This window comes from Macroventuria anomochaeta, assembly GCF_010093625.1.
Source record: "Macroventuria anomochaeta strain CBS 525.71 unplaced genomic scaffold BU25scaffold_35, whole genome shotgun sequence".
Lineage (NCBI taxonomy): Eukaryota > Fungi > Ascomycota > Dothideomycetes > Pleosporales > Didymellaceae > Macroventuria > Macroventuria anomochaeta.
The window spans coordinates 1-18616 of record NW_022985396.1 but is presented as its reverse complement, the minus strand read 5'-3'; the positions used below and the strand labels follow the sequence as shown (position 1 = coordinate 18616).

The following is an 18616-nucleotide window of genomic DNA, read 5'->3' as shown; positions in this document are numbered from 1 at the left end:
ACACTTGGTCTCCTCTACACCCTTATCTCCAACAAGCCTGAACCATCCTTCCACCAATCCTTCCATCTCAGAGAGCAGTTGGTATCCCCACCTGGCCCCCTCTCACACTGCTGATGAGATGCCTTCCTTGGTGTAGAGGGGGAGGAAGAGTCAGCTGTACCTTCCCTAGACTGTCCTAGAGGATTTTCCAGTCTTCTCTCAGCCACTTGCAGCTCAAGAGCAGGTACTCAGGGGTCTGCTTGGCTCCATAGCTGCAGAATGGGTGGTTGGTCTTGCCAATGTTCAACAAGTAAGCCTTGTGTTACGATCAAAGGGCAACCCGCAACAACACTGAACGAACAGGACTACACAACAATACAAGAGGAGCCAAGGAACTGTAGTATTGATTGACCCAAGCAGTGGGCCGCATTGGCAATACTCAGTATGATCATCACTCTCAGTTGAGGAACTCAAGCAACCCGAGCAGTGAGGCTGCATTGGCAATACTTGGCACAAGCAATATACTGTTGAAGTCGTGTCTTAAGCAAAGCTTGTAGACATTATTCGATTGGTTCTCGGGGATGAGCAGAGGTACAGAAAGCCGTTGGGGGTTGGTTATCACTGAGCGAGCTCAGAGCGGCAGAGGTTTGACTGTGATAAACCGCTGTGATAATCAGGGGGTAGTCGTCTAGTCAAAGACCATGGCGACTGGTTGCAATGAGTAGTACAGAGTATACTGTCTGGCTCGAGAGCAGGTGAGATTCCAATAACAAAGTTGATTGACAAGGTTGAACACAATGCCATAAGGGCAGCGTGTCTACTTGCTTATATACTTGACAGGAGGATTGATTGTACTGCTCATATCGAGTATCGTCAGTGACTTGATACTCAGTCCAATCGAGCGTTGTCGACGTGACCTCAATACTCGGTCCTTGGTGTCCTATTGATTGTTGTCAACATGGGTCCTCTGCAAGTGGGTCGGTGTATGGGTCCGTGACAATCGTTTGTGTACAAGATCCACATTGTATCCACTGCAGTCCTTTTTGTACAATCTTGGTTCGTATAACAGATATTGCGAGTGTTGATTATACTGGGTATCACTGACGCGGCTTCACAGCTTGGTCAATCAATACTGCAGTTCCTTGGCTGCTCTCGTCTCGTTGCGTAGTCCTGTTTGTTCAGTGTTGTTTTGCAAGTTGTTCATGGATCGTAACATATACTTGGTACAAGCAGTATACTCGGTATGATCAGTATACTTGGTACAAGCAGTATACTTGGTACAATCAGTATACTCAGTACCGAGCAATCCGAGCAATCCTCTGCTCAATTATATTGCAAGTAGACACGCTGCCCTTATGGCATTGTGTTCAACCTTGTCAATCAACTTTGTTATTGGAATCTCACTTGCTCTTGAGCCAGACAGTATACTCTGTACTACTCATTGCAACCAGTCGCCATGGTCTTTGACTAGACGACTACCCCTGATTATCACGGCGATTTATCACGGCGATTTATCACGGTCAAACCTCTGCCGCTCCGAGCTCACTCAGTGATAACCAACCCCCAACGGCTTTCTGTACCTCTGCTCATCCCCGAGAACCAATCGAATAGTGTCTACGAGCTTTGCTTAAGACACGACTTCAACACCTTTCTAGTAGATTGGATACTTGACAAGGACTCACGTGCACAACCTCCCTCCCATCCTCGCATACAAGAAATGGCCACCTGGCTCCTCCACATGAACAGTGACTACAAGCCTCTTGGGCAACTATGGGTACCCCATTTCATCAACCGCAACCCACGTGTCGCATCTATAGTTGGCCAGATGATTGAGAGCGCACGTACTACAGCAGCAAACTACGAGACAATCCGCGCCTTTCTTTAGCTGTTTGAGCGGACGAGAGTCGAACTAGGCATACAGTATGAAGATACGTGGAATATGGATGAGACTGGGTGCGCACTAGGGGTATGTACAAACACCCAGGTACTTGCAAGCTCTGTGAAAAAGAAGGCTTATATCAAACCTCCAGAGGATTGTGAGTGGGTATCAATCATCGAGACAATATCTGCCACCGGCATCAAGCTTCAATGCCTAGTCATCTTCAAGGGCAAGCATCTACAATCCACCTGGTTCCCAGCCCAAGGCACGCCAAATTGGCTCTATACAACATCAGAGAACGGCTGGACGTCCAATTCGATTGGCTGTGAATGGCTACAGCGTATTTTTATACCAAATACTTCACCATTAAACGGTGGCTATCGACTACTCCTTCTTGACGGTCACAGCTCCCATACACCTATCAACTTCATGTGGCTCTGCAAGGTCAACAAGATCCACCTTCCCTACCTCCCAGCTCACGCCTCACACTTGCTCCAGCCTCTAGATCTTGCTCCTTTCTTGGTTCTGAAGACACAATATCGCAATGAGATCCGAGCTCTCTCTGCGCTCAATGATGCAGCACCTGTCAAGAAGGAGCGCTTTGTTATATCATATAACAAGGCAAGAGAAGAAGCTCTATCAGATCGTGTAATAAGAGCTGGCTGGAGGGCTGCTGGTCTCTGTCCGTACAACCCAGGTCTAGTACTACGGTCATCCCAAGTAACTGGATGACCCTGTACTCCTCCACCCACCCAGGCCTCAGCAGCTGCCTCAGAGTCGATATTTACTACTCCTCGGAGCTTGCAGGCTCTATACAAGGCCCAGCAGCAGCTATTGTTGTCAGAATCTCTCTCACGAAGCACGCGGATAGTGCTTGGCAAGGCAGGCAAAGCTATTGCAGCAGCAAACACTAGAGCAGCCCAACTAGAAGCTGAGAATCAACAGCTGAAATATCAACTAGATCATCACAAGATTACCCGTACAAGAAAGCAAGTTCAAGTTAATCCAAATGAGCAATTCAGCAACGTTGAGGCTATACAAGCTGCCATCAACCAAGCAGCAGCTCTACAGGCTCAACAAGCAGCTTCTTCAGCAGAGAGAGCAGCTCATACAGTTGCAACAGCTACAGCAACTCTTGCTTTCAACTCTATGTGTACACAGTGGCAAATATAATCATCGTTGTTGAGAAAATCGTGACTCTATACTGTATGGCTGCTTTGGGTGGGTGGCCGGAAACTATATGTGGCCGGAAAGTATATGGCCGAGCTTACTAGTGATTCGAAGCAGACGACACATTCCAGGCTTTGCTAGGAGGCCCTATCGCGTCGACACCTTTTAGGACGAGACACCACCCCGCTACAATAGTGATGATTATGCAGGTATGAGCACCACATCCGCGCTCTTCATAGTTGAGACAAGGATGGCGTGTCTTTTATCACGGTGTCGTCTACTTTGGCTGACAGAGATGCCCCATTTGAGCTGGACACTACCGCATTTACGTCAGAAATATCTTGCGTTACTGGTGTACGTAGCTGAAAGAGAAGAAGATGAACTCGAGATTCCGGATCCTGCCCAGGGTCTGATTCTCAAACCTGCTTGTGGTGCAAAAGGCGACGAGACTGAGATATACGAGAGGATTGACATGTTTGAATTTAGATCTTTGAAGAGGTTGCGACTCGAGGCCTGGGAACTAGAAATTTGGTATTGGTTTAGAGACCCCAAAATCCGTTACTTTCGATACTTCCCTAATTGTGGTTGCGCAACGGCAATGATTGTACCACCTTTACTGCTCACTCTAGCGCCTTTCTTTGAGCTGAGTTGATCACACTGGGTCCGGAAGGTTTCTCCATCCGCGATCTTTGAAAGCTTCAGAACAATAGCCTCGGGCGCCCCACCGCTATTGACTCGCCAACAGTTCAACGGTAAGGTGATGTTGCTGCGAGGGCCCCCAAACCTATGGTGCACGTCCTTGGATGGCAACGAAAAGAAGATGCCCTGGTGTGATCGCCCAAAGCCGCCAGCTGGTCTAATTCCAACCAGGTCTTTGTGTACGAAGATTCCGCCCGATCTCTTGAAGCAATCTGGCGATGGTGCAAGGAGGCCCCATTCGTTGTGCTCGAAGTGATGGACCCGAGGCTCGTTTCGATAACACCTCAGTACCGAGTCTTGTGGCCGTTCCCACGCAAACAAAGACTCGTCGAAACGACCAAACTCATTCATGATAGCCTCCTGTAGCCTGACGAAGGCTCTCGTGCCCTCGCCATACATCGGTTCGAGATAGGTATCAAACAACCCGATGAGACTGTACGCAATATCCTCAACTTCCTGAGTAACACGTCCCGCCATCCAACTCATCCGCGTTGCATAACTCGCCTCGCTCAAATCGCGCCTTCCGCTCAGATATTCAGCACCAATTCCCGTAATCCTTCCCACCAGCACTGCGAGCTCATTCCTCGTACCCATGAGCTTCCAGCGCTTATCATAGAACTGCATGTTCTGCGGAGCCAGAAGTTCTTGCAACGTCCACCCCCTCTCAAACCACTCACTCGGCTGCCCACGCCTATTCGGGTGGTCGCTCATGAACATCTTCTCATCGGCCTTGTCGAATGTCACGTCGTTAAAGTATGTGTAGCACACCACTGCATTGCGGTACCATTTGAACATCGAATTCAACGCATATCGCAATTCCTCGCTCTTTGACTTGTCAATGCAGCAGTTGTCGATCCAGATGTACTCAATGTCTTGTTGCTGGGCGATTGCACAAGCACCTCGGATCTTCGCTGCGCTAGCGCGGAGGTTTGTTGGGATTAACTGGGTGGGAGTTCTGCGCAGTGCGAGCTTCAGGGGTTCTATGTCGTCGAACGTAATTTCTGGGAATTCCCATCGGTGCGATAGGATTGCGTAGCGAGGCGTTGGGCGCGAACGTAGGAAGTGCACTACCTCAAATGTATCGGTCTTGAGTAGATTCATTGAAGCGAATGTACAATTCTGATTTGACAGTGAGGTCCCGCGGAATCGCTTGAAAAGTAAGTGACTGCTGTATTAGAGTTGCTGATGATTAGTAGGGTGAGGCTGTGGTTTTGATGTTTTGAGGCTCATGTCGAGCCGCTCGGAGAAAGGGAGTCCCATTATGCGCGCGGTTACACTACTTACGCGCTTCACAACCACATCGGTCGTCATGATCATTTAGAAATGGCGGTTGTAGCTTAACATACCTTGAACTGGTATGAATTAATGTAATTGTTCGTTCAAGGTCAATTACCTGGGTGATAAGACTGGATTGATGTGCGATACTTTGGATTCATCGGCTTTGTCTAAAGGAAGCTGCATTCGGGGCTACTGTTATTCCGCCCGGATGATCCTAAATGGAAGAGGTCGACCTCAGCTTGCTGACGGTTGTTGAACAGAATCTACGGCAGCGTACGGTCGTGCGGTGCAGACCTGGAATTCAGCCATACCTGCGCTCAAGTTAACTCGACGCGTGTATGGTTGCATCCCGAAGATATGACGTCATCTCTCATGACTTGTTATCTGAGCAACTTACGGAACTTGTTGGCCCGTGTGCTAACAGGCACAACAATCTTTGCATGGTATGTGGCTTACACATTAGTTCAATGGAGCGCGTCCATTGTACAAGCCAATGGCGCGAGCATGAACCGATCCAAGCTACATTCGAGCTCAGAAGAGACGCGAGGTTGGTCGAGAGTGATGGACGTGACGTAGAATTGCGCGAGTTAGCGTTCACTCATCGGGTGTCGTAGCGGCTGAGCTTTGTAACGGGGGCGTATCTTACTCAGCCTGCCGTTGACCTCCCGAGTAATCTTGAAATCGGGTCCGAGCTGATGCCGATACTCGTGCTGCGAAGTCACGCGATAGGTATTTTCTAGTACGCAACGGAAGATCAGAGTCTAATCGTTCAGGGTGGTCGCGGACCCCACGGGGCGACCAAGGAAGCTAAGCTTTTCTGCAGTAGCTACTCGACAAACGGTGGTAAGGCTGCAGGTTTACTTTGTGAAAAGTGATCGGTCGAGAGTGAGTCGATGTCGTACTATGCTCGCAGAGCGCGTGATGTGCGGTACTTTCCCCAGTGATGAAGTCTATCGTGACTCGAAACCTGCACCGCGTTCTCGTGAACACATTGTAGACGAAAGGGGCTGGTGATAGAGGTACTTCTATTCCCGGAGTGATGTCAATTGTCAGTGAAAGGTTCGGCCAGGACTCGTTCCATATCGTACCACAACACGGGTAAATTAGACAAGCGAGCCAAATGTGGTAAAATATCCAGATAAGGCTACTAGTTCCCAGTGAGATCTTCGGACCCTGCGTAGCCCTATACCACTAAGGCATATTTGGACAGTGATAATGCGCATGGTGATGGAGTCCGCACGGATGTGATTTGGTAGGCGCAGCCCTACGCTGGGTCCGTGTCATGGAGACAGATCGGCTGCATGCTAGCGCAGTGTAAGATCTGCGCTGACTGTACACCCTAAGGCTGTATAGTGGGACGTTTGCTAGACCGTTCAGTCGACCGTTTGGCGGGCAACCGAACTGTCAAAACTCTGTTGGTATCACCAGTTACCAATAACAACGAAGGACCTGTTCTTTGCATTGATAGAAGACGTAAGGTAGCAGAACAGTCAAAGTGCAGACTGTCGTCCCGAAAGCATCTGCAGGAAAGGACCACTCTGCTCTTGTCCGTACTTGCCTTCTTCAAGGTGTTAGAACGGTTACTACGCGACTGCAGACCAACTCGAATTGTCTGCGTCGCATACCATACGCTTTTGACATCGAACCAGGATTTGTACTGCAGCCACAGCATGTGTCAGCCATAGGGCAGATATCAGGTAAGAGTTCCTGGTCATGTGCAAATAGCTGCGTCGTATATCAAGGGACTGTTGTGCATCGTCTAGACGGCAGCTCAATGGTGGAATGTGTCGTACTCAAGATGATAGCTCGGTAGCAGGGGCCATTCGCTTCTGCACGCATAGGCCGACGAGCACATCCTCATGTGGCTGATGTGGCATGATGTGCGTTCGGTGATGGCAGGAGTGCAGTGAAATCTCCAGTGCTGCTTCATCTTGCTATGCCGCCTCGCCGCGGGAGCTTTTCCACTGCACGGACGGACGGAAATACCACACGCTGGGTCGGCGGGATATGCCGCGTGTGGTATCTGATTGTGTGTTGCCAATGTCCGCAGAGGAAAGAAGAATGTTCGACCCTTGCGAAGGACACCCAGTTCAGGAACGGAGCCCTATCCTCTGCCAAAATCAACACCCCCTTGAATATGAATAGCTTCCAGTGTCATGTTGGCAATCGATATGCAGGAAGGCTGCTTCCGAATGGATAAGGAAGATGGTAAGTCAGAGCAGACGAAGGTGTGATGCCAGTACGCTAATGTTAGCACTAGCCTGCCATTGGTCAAGCTTCGGCAAGAGTTGACACTCCTGCCTGCCGACAGCGGACTTCGCACTGTCCGCCTATCATCGCCCCGCTGCAAACATGCACAGCAGTGCGCCCGCTTGGGGCATGCACTGGACTCCATTATCACGTCGGCTTTTCACGGATTTGAACAAAGAAAATACCGTCGACGAGAAAGCGTTATACATATGCTGCCATGCGTGGCCAGCTGACAACATGTGAACACATTCCGACCGAACTTCGGGAGCCATTCCCAGCAAGTACACACGACGCAATGTTACTCTCGCATAGTGAGACGTAACCTCAGACTCGAGTTATATACCATTGTGACGTCGTGGCTACGCGAGCCACACTGCTGTCGTGCTCGGTCAAGCCACAGATGGATTGCTGTTGCATTCAATCTCGTTCGGTCGCTGCGAGCACCACGAAAACAATCTCGCTTTCTTGAGCACCCATTGGGTCCTCACACCACGCAGCGCGTAGATCTTGGCGCATCTACCCATGAAGCACAATTCAAAACACATGCCCCCACTACGGCGCAAGCAACTCGAGAATTCATCAAGCTTCGTAAGAAGAATGTCCGGCGTCCTCTACCATTTCTGCAGGGACGACAAATGACTAAGTTGCGTATTCCACGCCCACCTCTTGAGGCTCATCGCGGTTAGCCTGCGACGTTAGCTGCATTTTTTATCAAAAACCTAATCTGGCCTAGTGCAAGCCTTCATGCAGACCCTTGCACGCGGCTGCCGGTGACGCCCTCACACGAGGACGAGAATAACAACTTTGGGGAGCTTCCCGCATCCCAGACCGTGTCCCCGGCGCGTGAGCCGAGAAAAAAGGCTGGTTTACTTCTTTTGTGACAGCGGTATGCATACCTTCTCGCAGACAGCCACAGCGGCCAGGGTAAAGCACGACCGTTTACGCGGGCATAATTGCATCGAAGAAACAGGAACGATTCCGATGCGGTCGTGCACTCTCTCCGCACTCCGTGCTTTGTATAAGATCTCAGCTCGCCCACATGTGTAAGCCTGCCCTGCCACACAGACAAGTGCTACAGACATCTACCTTGCACATCATATCCGACCCTCGCTACAGCCCACTTGGTGACTACAAACGATCAGTGACAGAGCCCATCACCTTGCCAAGGTCCTCCGAGCTGTGACACTTTATCACCGCGACCAGAGCTTGATTTACTACTACCATACACAAGTTCGCCGAGATGGATTCCCAGTCATTCGATTATTGGATGTCGCAAGGCCATTACGTTCCTCCACAGCAACAACACACAACACTGTACGAAGTACCGCCAGAAATGTCGAAAGTACCGAGTCTGAGCGGATCGCCAGTAAGTTGAACACACAGATCCACCACAACCACCTTTGTTAACGTGCGTAGGTATCGTCGACATACGATCAGTTCCCCGCACCACTACACCAGGCCTACTATCCTCACATTGTCGACGAGCCAATGCACTTCGGATCATATCACATGCCAATGACACCCTCAGAGTTCGGCTCGGACCACGACAGTCCTTACTGTAGTCCACGACCACTATCACACGCGGAACCCGTTTACATGACTGGCTCTGCATCTTTGCCTGCTGAGAAGACACACACCACATCGGGGGTAAGCCGATCTTCCCAAAACCAAACTGTAGCATACTAACAATATACAGCGTCGACGAGCACAGAATCGAGCAGCCCAACGCGCCTTCCGCGAGCGGAAAGAGAAGCACGCCCGTGATCTCGAAGTCCAACTCTCAGCTTTGAACGAGAGATACAACAAACTCGAAGTATCACACACCGAGCTCAACACCGCATACGAGAAACTTCGAAAAACTATTGAGCTCCTGACTCAAGACGACGATGCCGAAGGCGAAGATGCGGACGGCAAGACGATTCGACGCAAGAGCAGCAGTTCAGATACTCTCCGAAAGCTACTCGAGATACTACATGGGGAGATCAAGGGTGTAATGCCAGTCAAACCGGAGTCGAATTGAGCGTTTCTTATTACCTGTTTGCATCACACTTCATCTCAGACCACGATATTGTAAGGTCATGGCGTTTCAACGGCGTTGCTCACGGCCCAAATTAGCGATGGGGCCTTATAGATGGGATATTCGAACGACTTACGAGCTACGACGACGAATCATCTGCTTCCACACTACTCTCTTCTCACTCAGCTCTTCATGGAATGCCGAACGCAGACTGCTTGACGCAGTGGATTTGGAATGGGATGTGGTATCAGGATCTCGAGCCGCTGGCTCTTTGCATAATGAGACGATTGTAATCACCCTAGATTATTTCAAAGAACAGTCCTATATTCACGTGCAACCCAGGTGGGAACTGTACCGGACTTTCGCAGGCAAGGAAATGTAGACCGTATCAGAACACTTGCAGCTGCAGATCGGGAAATCAGTCCACCAATAACAGTGCCTGAATGTCCAGCCGCATGTGCATATTGTCTTCTCGAATATGATTGGGATCGTCCCAGCCCCCTAAAAGTTGAACATGAAACCATGGGACAAGAGACTGTTGGTCGTGAAGATACGGACATTGATACCACAACCTCAAGCATGATTGCTGTCAACAGCTTCACTTCAAACGTCTGCCTTCTCCCCGGGGCTCTGGCTACCACCGTACTAGCACGAACACGTGGATGTAAGCAGCCGCCGTCTTACCTACAGTAGGAACCGTAACAACTGATTGACAGCTGGACAGTCCACTGAATGAAGCTTAACCAAACGGGCACCAGCGTCGAGTCGCTCAGACCGACTCGCCTAAGAACAGCCCGCTGATTTACGATTCGGGCCATGACCACAGAAAGAAGGCAGGTTTTGCCGATCTGAGAAGGTCCGCGGACAGTGAGCGACATGGATACGCAGTGGGGTTACGAACTCCGTCCACTCTGTGCATAGAAAGATGCACAGAAGGCGTGGCACTGTGTACGCGATGGTGACCTCGTATCTGGCTAACCAGTAATTATGATTGACTGAAACAATGCCAAATGTAAGGACGGCGGTGTTGCTCGCTGCTCTCCTCCGGGTGGAAATTGCAACCTCCGTGAATCAAATTCAACAACCTAGATGGAAGAAGCCCATTCTCTCGTCTCAAGCTTAGCAAGAGCCTGCCAAATTGGGTAAGTTATCCTGGTAGTGCGATGTGGAGGCTGAAATACCCATCACCACTCGCTTGTGCAGGCCAGTCACGCCTATCTAAAATTAGCCTCCCGTAGTCGAAAAGTCGGGCAACGGCTAATGGAAGAATTCAACCACGTGCCGTATACATTACTAGATGTGGTCTTATCGTTCGTTACGGTCATTGCAGGGTGACAACACATGTCCTTCATGATACCTCGTCGTGATGTGATCCGGACCCGATAATATTCCTCTCGTATCCTCACCATGTACTCCGATTTTGAATCTCTTGATATATTGATAGGGCTGCTAAGATCACCCGAAATCCTAGAGGCCGCTGTGGGTCGAAGTATGGGGCGGGCTAGGGATAGTATAACGGCTCGTGATCTCCAAATAGATCTGTAATAGTGGATCGTATGTTCGATGGCGGGTACTTAGAACAGGCTACAGATACTGATCATCTGATAATGCAGGCCGGAGTTCTCGTTCAATATGGAGATTGTAGAGTGGACAATCCGAACGGAAATGAGTCGAGACGGCTGGAAGTTGTTGATTTCGTATAGATGGTCCATGCATGACGCCTCAGCCAGGTTTGCAAATATGAAGACAATCAATATCGCATGCTCAAATGTGACAACCTCGCGACTACTTCCACTACGGGGGAAGGTACGCGCCGCCGCTTTAGGTCGACGCTAGAGCTGATCGAGATGGGGGCCGGGAAAACAGTAGGTACCTTGACTAGATAGGCGAGATAGAGCATTAACAAAGCAAATCCAGACACTCCCAGTTGTACTATTGATACTCTCGTTAGCCATCAGGCGGCTACTTGCATACAATTGACTCCACCCAGACCATGCTACACTCGTCCTTCCATTGCACAATGTACAGTGCCACCCAAAACCCTTTGGTCTTCTTCGTTCTTATTTAGCACTGCAAGCTCCAAGCGAAAGCCTCCGGCGCCTGGCCTTCCGGCGCAAGCATGAAATCCTGATCTTCCAGCACCCGGGTAAAGAATAAGCAAGCTGTCTCTAGCTGTCCCCCAGAACTTCCGCAGTAACCTTCTGGAACCGGCATCTTCTCTGCCCAGAAAGCTGTCTTGCATTGGCTTCCGTCACCATATCCGTGGCACTGCTGAAGACATTGCAGAGACATCGTCGTTATGTTTGTGGAAGGCGAAGGATAGTATGTAGAGTAGAGGATATCGTTTTTGGCGTCCGCTGTTGGGAGGTAAGATTCGTTGCGCATCTGTCCTAGTGTGAGTGTGAGGTTGGTGACAGTGCAGTTCGATGGGATGGGGACAGCTGATGGGCCACCAGCTAGGACCTTCGGTGTTGGAGTTGATAATGCGTTGGCGCACAACAGTATGTTAGCTGCGAGAAGCAGTACGGTGGAGGGTAATGTGAAAAACATCTTGAGGAGGCGATGCAATCGAAGTGTGCTGATCAACGGAACTAGTGTTGGTGTGGACGGCGTTTAAGAGGTCTGCTACTTGATCTGTATCTGTAACGTTGGAGTCGCGAGATAATGTCGTCGTACAGGTTCTTTCAGCCGCTCATATGTACAACCTGAGCTTACCAGTGACGAACGAACTGTTCATCAATTGCTGCCATGCTAACTGCTCAGCCGCACTCTTTCCGCGGTTCAAGTTTGCATCAACGGTTATCTTGTTCATGGAAATTCAGTGTTTGGGAAAGATGGTGTTGCAACGATGATGGCTGGGGGCGATGTGAAACAAAGGGTTCGAGAGATGACGTCAGAGCACAACATGATGAATGTCGTGGCTTCCTTAGGCATCTCATATCTTAACTTCGAGATACCTCAATTGAGCATGGTCGCTACACTGGACAATACTGAAGAAAATTGATTGTTCACAAAGATGGTCAAAATGCCTCCTTTGATCACGAGAGCCCGCCCGGTCTCCGTTGAAGTGCCCATGATGACGACACTTTCTTGATCAGCATTGTGGTAGCATACATAAAGTGACTTACTAACACATAGTCCAAAGACAGACTATCCAGTTCACACTCTGCAAGCACTGAGGTTAGCCTATAACTGCATTGAGCGACTTTCGAGTACATCAATACAGCCTTGAACAACCTAATCACACCTTGAGCACAACCCACCTTCCCGTCAAGATGGTAGCACTATCCAACATCGACCTCCACTCCCTCTTCGGCACATACACGCGCCAAAAATCCTGCTCCGACGACCTCAACAAAGTCCTCGCCCTTCATGGCGTCAACATGCTCGCCTGCAAAGCCGCAACAGCAGCCTCTGTTCACCTGACAATCCCGCAACCGTCGTCCAACGAGATCAAAATGGCCCAACCCATCACTGCGGGCAAGTTTTCAGGCACAAATGAAGACTACACACTGGACTGGGAGTGGGGCAGCAACGAAGACAGCTTCTTCGGCACCGTGGAGGGAAGGAGTCGGTGGGTGGGTGTTGATGAGGGACGAAAGTGAAACTGGATGGAGAATGGGAGGAACATTCGTTCCACCGTAGCTAGGTTTTTCTATAACAGAGTCAGCCGAGTAGGCAAAATGCTCTTCCAGGTAATGCTGCCCGATATCAATATCGTTTGTTTCGTGAGCTGAACTGGGTGTCGTAAGACGGAAACATTGTGTTGCTACTACAGATCACACCATTGTCATCTACATGCGATTACGCTACACTGTGATGGCTTGCATGCACAACCATCGATCAATCATTCGCATGCCGTCTCGGCCAACAATTCGGACACCAATCACATCGTGTCATCTTCTCCATGTGGCCGTGAACCATTGCGAGATGTAACTAGTGGGCACTCCGAATGTCACGAGTGTTTGCGATACTGATCAGCATAAGGTCTAAAAAGTTGACAAGTGAGACCGAGGCAAGGAGATACGAAGAGAGATGCAGATAGAGATTCGAAGGACCGTGAAGCCAAGAGATGTGAAATATGACGGGAAGTGAACAATGAGACAACCAAAGAAAAACTCGATGGCGGTTTTGGGTTCTGTAGTTATGGCGCACAAGGAATTCGCAGAAGCTCTGCAGGTCATGAAACAAGTGAATATCATGAAGTGACCGGCTGCGGTGGGTGGTGCTGGGCTCAAAATCGGTGCCGAGGACTGCTATGGGGTATTGTGCGTGCTTGGGCAGAAACGATCATCGGTGGACGAGTCGCTCAAGGTGTTTGACTCGAGGTATGTCTGCAATGGGGCGTGTTGCATGGCCGAGTCGGTTCGCCGTGCTGGGTGGTGTCGCATGGTTGACTCCCGAGGCGCAAGGGCTTACCTTCCATCACACTTCACCATGACACCACGTCATTCATCCATGGCAGTGCCAATCTCGAAAGACATATGGTCCTTAGAACTACAGGTGATTAGCATGGGCAACCCGAACGCCCCCTCTTTTTTGTTGAGCCCAGAACGCCTTGTCGCTATGCAAAGAAACAGGGATATACTCTATAGGGTCCAAAGACCGCTACGCTTTTTACCCATCGGGTAAACGAGAAGCGCTGCCATGAAAAGACCGACGGTGATACCGATGGCGATTTGAATCATGGACGCGGCAACGTTGAAGACGATGGAGTTGAGACCATCAGTGGTATCCTGTTAGCGGTCAACTTAAGTGATCGAGGGATCGATACATGTTACTTACGTCAGCGGCTGCAGAGCCTCTGATAAGTGCAGCTGCTGTTTGAAGAGCAGATTCGATAGCTCCACTGGATGCAAGACTGCCCGGAACCTGCACATACACAGCAGGCAAGAGCACTGCGGCCGCGACACCATGTCTCACTCGACTGTAGAGGTTGGCAAGGACACCAACAGTGAAAGCCCCAAATGTGTAGGCAATGGGCGCGGAGGATGTGAACTTCATGTTGGCGAAGAAGTTGACGGTGTACCCTGCCGTAGCAATCAAGATCATGGCAGGCATCTGCTTGAACTTGGCCTGCACGGTGAAAGTTACGAAGAACACATAGAGTGGAACGAACAAAAAGTTCCAATACTTGTTCAGCGGAGCGGTGCAGGTCTGTGCGTTCGTAGCGTTCGAATCAATGGCACCGTAGATGGCCGTGCCAACAGTGATGCCGTATCCGAGGAAGAGCGAGTAGATGATGGCGAAGACAAGGCGGATCGAGCCTGGAACGATGGCACGAGACTGTAGTTCTAGCGCAGAACTGAGCACAAGCCATCCAGGGAGGATCATAGCAATGGCGCTCTGTGCAATCGCAGAAAAGCAGAACAAGCTTCCACCATTGATACTGCCGAACATGCGTGCCAGAAAACTCATCAAAATGGTCGCGGAGATTTCGAAAACAGTGCTGTATGTCTTCGAAAGCGGCGAGATGACTAGCTGCAGAACACCAAGCAAACAGCCCAGTGCAAAGATGATGGGCATATCAATGAGACGTGCTGAAAAGAACACACTGACTGCTGCAGATGCTGCACCATACATGACGACGCACAGCCAGACGTTATGACGGTCCTTGGCGTTAATGACTTCGTTTAGCCTCTGCATTGCCTCGTCCAAATCGATGACGTCGTGCAGTACTTCTTTATAGATTTCGTGGGTATCCTTGAGCTTGCCGAGGTTGACGCCTTGTGCTGTACGAACAATCTTGACTTCAGCGGTGTGTGTCAGGGGGTCGTCAAAAGAGATCAGCATACACCCTGGTATGTAGAGAAATTGGCTGTTGATCTCCAGGACCATGGCAGTGGTCGCAAGATATTCTTCCAGACGGTGGGTCGGGGCGCCGAACAGCATCAAAGCACGACACATACGGATGATGTATTGTTGGCGCTTGAGGATGTTCGCGACGTGGATCTTGATGCGGACATCCTGGTCTTCCTTGGCTTTGATAACCTTGGCTAGTATGCCACCACCGCTGTTGGTGCGCTTGTGGTGTGGGCGGGTGGTAGTCTCCTTCTTGTCATTGGGATTTGCCAACTTGGTGGATGCACCGATGAGCGTTGCAAGCGTCTCTTGTGACTGTGCCGCTTTTTCCTGGTGGTACCACTTCTTGCGCGATGGAGTGACTGCGCCAGAGGAGGAGCCAGGTCGCTGGGTAGTGGGCGGCGAGCTGTTGCTGGCTTCAGAGAGCGTATAGTGGTCGTGGTATGCCGAAGGAGGGTTCTTGTAGGCCTGTAGCAGCTGGTAGAAGACACCACCTTGTGTGTTTCCTGTGACGGCATAACCCTCAGAATCATCGAAGGGGTCTGCACCGTCGCTCGTCATATGTGCTTTGGCGTTACCGGTATTGTGTGCCTTCAACAGCTGCTCGGCGGCAGCAACAGTCTGGTCATCAGCACTTTCGAGTGATTCGGCCTCGCTGACGTGACTGAAGCTAGGGCGCTCCTCAATAGGTGGTGGTGGGATCTCAGCAGCGATGCTGTTGATCCTCACGCGTGCCCTGCCTGGTGTCGCATTGCCGGGCTGCAATGACTGCGATAGTTGTGAAGGTGGGTATTGTTCGAGTTCGTGCGATTCGACGTGGGTGTGGTCGGAGGAATTGGTTGACGAGGGTCCCATGGCAGGCGCGATGCTACTGCAGGTACAAGAAGCAGGCATCTACAATGACAGGTACGATAGGAATGGTGGGTTTTCCCATGCTGGGCAGCAATGGTTTTAATCATGGCCGACCAAACTCCAAGCTCTTGTGAACCCTTGTGTTGCCTCGGGAGGACCACCGAGGGGCGTCGGACAGAGTCAATGTTAGTCATGAGAACGCTCGCCCGACCGAAAATAGAAGAAACGTGACTTCGCGATTGGATGCACAGGCACATCAACCGTCCCAATTAGGGCACTGGGAACGAGAGGGCGACGGATGCGTCCGTGTTGCTGCTGAAGAGCCGCGTGTCAGGACGAAACTTGGACGAGAATGGTGGCCAAGACGCATCCGAGGGTTCCCTAGAACGAAATTTCTCGCACTTTCTTCGACACATAACGTCAGTAAACTGGACCCCGTTGTATCAAAGCTGGAGCAACAACGCGGATCCCCATCTCAACGCATCCCCGCGTGGGGCACAAGTCGCATCGTCTATCGTGAGATCGTGCAACAGAACCAATAGCTGCAAAAGAGTGTTCTTGCAACACACTAACGGGGGCGCCAGGATCATTCTGCAAGAGAATGGACCTTTTTGAAAGCATCAACGGTTCTAGACTAAAAGACATGACTCCAACATTCTTTACCGGACCACGGCGGGCTACTGTACCAGCGCTATGGTCAGCTTCATTGCTCCTCTCTGGACCCTGACTCCACTCTCACGATAGGAGTGGTACGCTCATACCAACGTCACGAGCTTTGTAAAGCCCTTCCATCCTTCACCTCCTGACCATTTGTCGAACATGCCCCTTGACAAACGCATCTGGATCACCAAGCACATGAGGTTGCAATCTCGATGCTTCAGCTGAACACGCGTTCATCGCGAGTACTTGCAACGAACAATTAGTCGGAACTTTAGCACATTTCTAGGTAGCTGCGGAGGCGATTGACGCAGCGCATCCACCATCTTAAGAAGGTGTCGCAATCGCTTCGATCTCGTCGTCAACAGCCATACGTATGTCCTCAACAGTCTCAACTCAGGAGCAGACGTCATTCCTCGAAGGTCTCTCTCCTGGGATGTCGCCACCGCGTCCAGCATTCCGCTCGGCACTCGATTTTTGGATGTCTGAAAGATGCATTTCTCGCTCGAGAACTTTGAATACGATAGCAATGGATCATGCAAGGCTACCTTAACAGACTTGTTGTGCTGCAACGATGCAGCAACTGTCAGTCCTGGCTAACATAAGACAACCAGAGGCGCTTCAGCAAATCTTAGGCAGTTGCACAATGCAGCCCCGCCAGCACAGCTCTCTGCAATCTTTTTTTTTTATCATCCTCACAAAATCTCAGCTCATCCAATTTGGCTACCTCAAGACTTGAGTATTGCGCGTTGCGTTCGGTCGCTTTTGCAAACCGAGAGACAGACTACAAGCTCAATGGCTGAGCATCCTCTGGCTTTGCTGTATAGCTAATTCTTCCAGCCGGCAAAAAAAACAGCGCGATCAACGCGCCGCCACGAACTTGTGGATAGCTATAACATCGTGAGTATGCTGGTTCATCACGATAACCTCTCATGAGGAGCCACTCACTGATGCGTACCCGCTCCTGGACTCGTCCAGCCAGCACCCTGCCAACCCTGCATACCCTTCAGCTCTGCACTCTTATCAATCTGTACCACGCAGTTGATCTCGCCGTACGGATGGCTGTGGTACTGCCCTGAGAAGACATCCTGCGAGTTCATATACACTGTCGTTATCGAAAAGAAGCGTGTCTCCTCCTTGGGCAGGGCTATCTTGGAACGTCGGTAGTCTCGACCCTGGATGTCGATGTTGGCTACCCAGCCTTCTTGCAGGCCCTGGCATGTCAAAGTGCACAGGTCCTCGTAGATGGCGTTCCCGGAACCGTAGTGGGTGTTCAGGTAGGCTTCGAGGTCTTTGCCCGGGGTTCTGATCATAATTCAGCAAGATGATTGCGTTGGCTCGTTCACACATACAGGTTCTCGACCTCGGCCAAAAAATCCTGACAGCGCTGTAGTAGCTTTTGGGCTGTTGGGTTCTTGGCAGTGTCTACTTCGGCACCGGCTGAGTAGCTTTGCTGAGTTTGTCTCTCCGTCGCTGTTGCCATTTTGACAATCTTGAGGCTCCACAGATGAAGACGATACTGAGGAAAATAACAAGAAAGAGGCCCGTTTCGAGGAACATCTATCGAGCAACTGAAGTCACTCATTCAGATGTAGTCCGGCACTTGTTGAAGCTAAGCTTACCCCGCATCGTCACCATCGGTTCGGCTTGCAGGGTCGGTCCACGGCTTTTAGTGAACACTAGACAGCAATTTGCAACAGGCTTTCACATAGCCAATCTAAGAACAACTTCTAACAAGGAAGGTATCTACAAGAACTTCTGTCTACGAGCGAAAGTCAAAAACCGAATATCTGAATCCTCTGTTTCTTCATAACCACGCTAAGTCCGGCTCTCCTCGCCGTCTTTGTCAGCCTTGATTGATTGATTGATTGATTGGTTTAACGTCCTATCTGAGTCTAAGACTATGGAAGACGAGAGGAGCAGTAGCTCCTCTGGTAATGCAAAGATTTAGTTACATGAGAGTGAGGTCAATGATGTCATCCTGACATGGCTTGCAGCCAACAACAACCCTACCAGTCTTTATACTTGTGTCA

General features: G+C 50.4%; 7 protein-coding genes across 7 annotated transcripts; 3 read left to right on the top strand and 4 right to left on the bottom strand.

Moving 5' to 3' along the window:
• Window positions 1-1637: 1637 nt before the first annotated feature.
• BU25DRAFT_414091 (uncharacterized protein) lies at window positions 1638-2106 on the top strand. The gene has a single exon (XM_033707197.1). The coding sequence runs from the start codon at window positions 1697-1699 to the stop codon at window positions 1862-1864; it is 168 nt and encodes a 55-aa protein (XP_033557815.1). The 5' UTR covers window positions 1638-1696; the 3' UTR covers window positions 1865-2106.
• Window positions 2107-4036: 1930 nt separating this feature from the next.
• On the bottom strand, window positions 4037-4768 carry BU25DRAFT_298542 (HET-domain-containing protein; the record flags this gene model as incomplete). Its single annotated transcript, XM_033701953.1, has 1 exon — window positions 4037-4768. A coding segment is annotated over one exon (732 nt), but the record flags the coding sequence as incomplete, so codon positions are not given.
• A 3631-nt stretch (window positions 4769-8399) lies between these two features.
• BU25DRAFT_170858 (uncharacterized protein) lies at window positions 8400-9428 on the top strand. The gene is made up of 3 exons (XM_033700826.1): window positions 8400-8621; window positions 8672-8902; window positions 8952-9428. The coding sequence occupies exons 1-3, from the start codon at window positions 8496-8498 to the stop codon at window positions 9273-9275; spliced, it is 681 nt and encodes a 226-aa protein (XP_033557813.1). The 5' UTR covers window positions 8400-8495; the 3' UTR covers window positions 9276-9428.
• Window positions 9429-11107: 1679 nt separating this feature from the next.
• Window positions 11108-12106, bottom strand: BU25DRAFT_414086 (uncharacterized protein). Its single transcript, XM_033707196.1, has one exon. It carries the CDS (start codon window positions 11820-11822, stop codon window positions 11337-11339), a length of 486 nt encoding a protein of 161 aa, XP_033557812.1. The 5' UTR covers window positions 11823-12106; the 3' UTR covers window positions 11108-11336.
• Window positions 12107-12434: 328 nt separating this feature from the next.
• Window positions 12435-12884, top strand: BU25DRAFT_414085 (uncharacterized protein). Its single transcript, XM_033707195.1, has one exon. The coding sequence runs from the start codon at window positions 12548-12550 to the stop codon at window positions 12875-12877; it is 330 nt and encodes a 109-aa protein (XP_033557811.1). The 5' UTR covers window positions 12435-12547; the 3' UTR covers window positions 12878-12884.
• A 977-nt stretch (window positions 12885-13861) lies between these two features.
• Window positions 13862-15929, bottom strand: BU25DRAFT_433954 (DUF1212-domain-containing protein; the record flags this gene model as incomplete). The annotated part of the gene is made up of 3 exons (XM_033708829.1): window positions 13862-14008; window positions 14058-14121; window positions 14155-15929. The coding sequence occupies 3 exons, from the start codon at window positions 15927-15929 to the stop codon at window positions 13862-13864; spliced, it is 1986 nt and encodes a 661-aa protein (XP_033557810.1).
• A 1438-nt stretch (window positions 15930-17367) lies between these two features.
• On the bottom strand, window positions 17368-18066 carry BU25DRAFT_349363 (uncharacterized protein; the record flags this gene model as incomplete). Its single annotated transcript, XM_033703251.1, has 3 exons — window positions 17368-17473; window positions 17532-17888; window positions 17936-18066. 3 exons carry the CDS (start codon window positions 18064-18066, stop codon window positions 17368-17370), a joined length of 594 nt encoding a protein of 197 aa, XP_033557809.1.
• Window positions 18067-18616: the final 550 nt, after the last annotated feature.

What these genes read in the sequence shown, in the direction of transcription:
- BU25DRAFT_414091 (XM_033707197.1), top strand. Translation starts at nt 1,697, where the DNA reads ATGGCCACCTGGCTCCTCCACATGAACAGTGACTACAAGCCTCTTGGG.
- BU25DRAFT_170858 (XM_033700826.1), top strand. Translation starts at nt 8,496, where the DNA reads ATGGATTCCCAGTCATTCGATTATTGGATGTCGCAAGGCCATTACGTT. An exon ending in CGAGTCTGAGCGGATCGCCA is followed by an intron (nt 8,622 to 8,671) that starts GTAAGTTGAACA and finishes TAACGTGCGTAG; the next exon opens with GTATCGTCGACATACGATCA. An exon ending in AGACACACACCACATCGGGG is followed by an intron (nt 8,903 to 8,951) that starts GTAAGCCGATCT and finishes AACAATATACAG; the next exon opens with CGTCGACGAGCACAGAATCG.
- BU25DRAFT_414086 (XM_033707196.1), bottom strand. Translation starts at nt 11,822, where the DNA reads ATGTTTTTCACATTACCCTCCACCGTACTGCTTCTCGCAGCTAACATA.
- BU25DRAFT_414085 (XM_033707195.1), top strand. Translation starts at nt 12,548, where the DNA reads ATGGTAGCACTATCCAACATCGACCTCCACTCCCTCTTCGGCACATAC.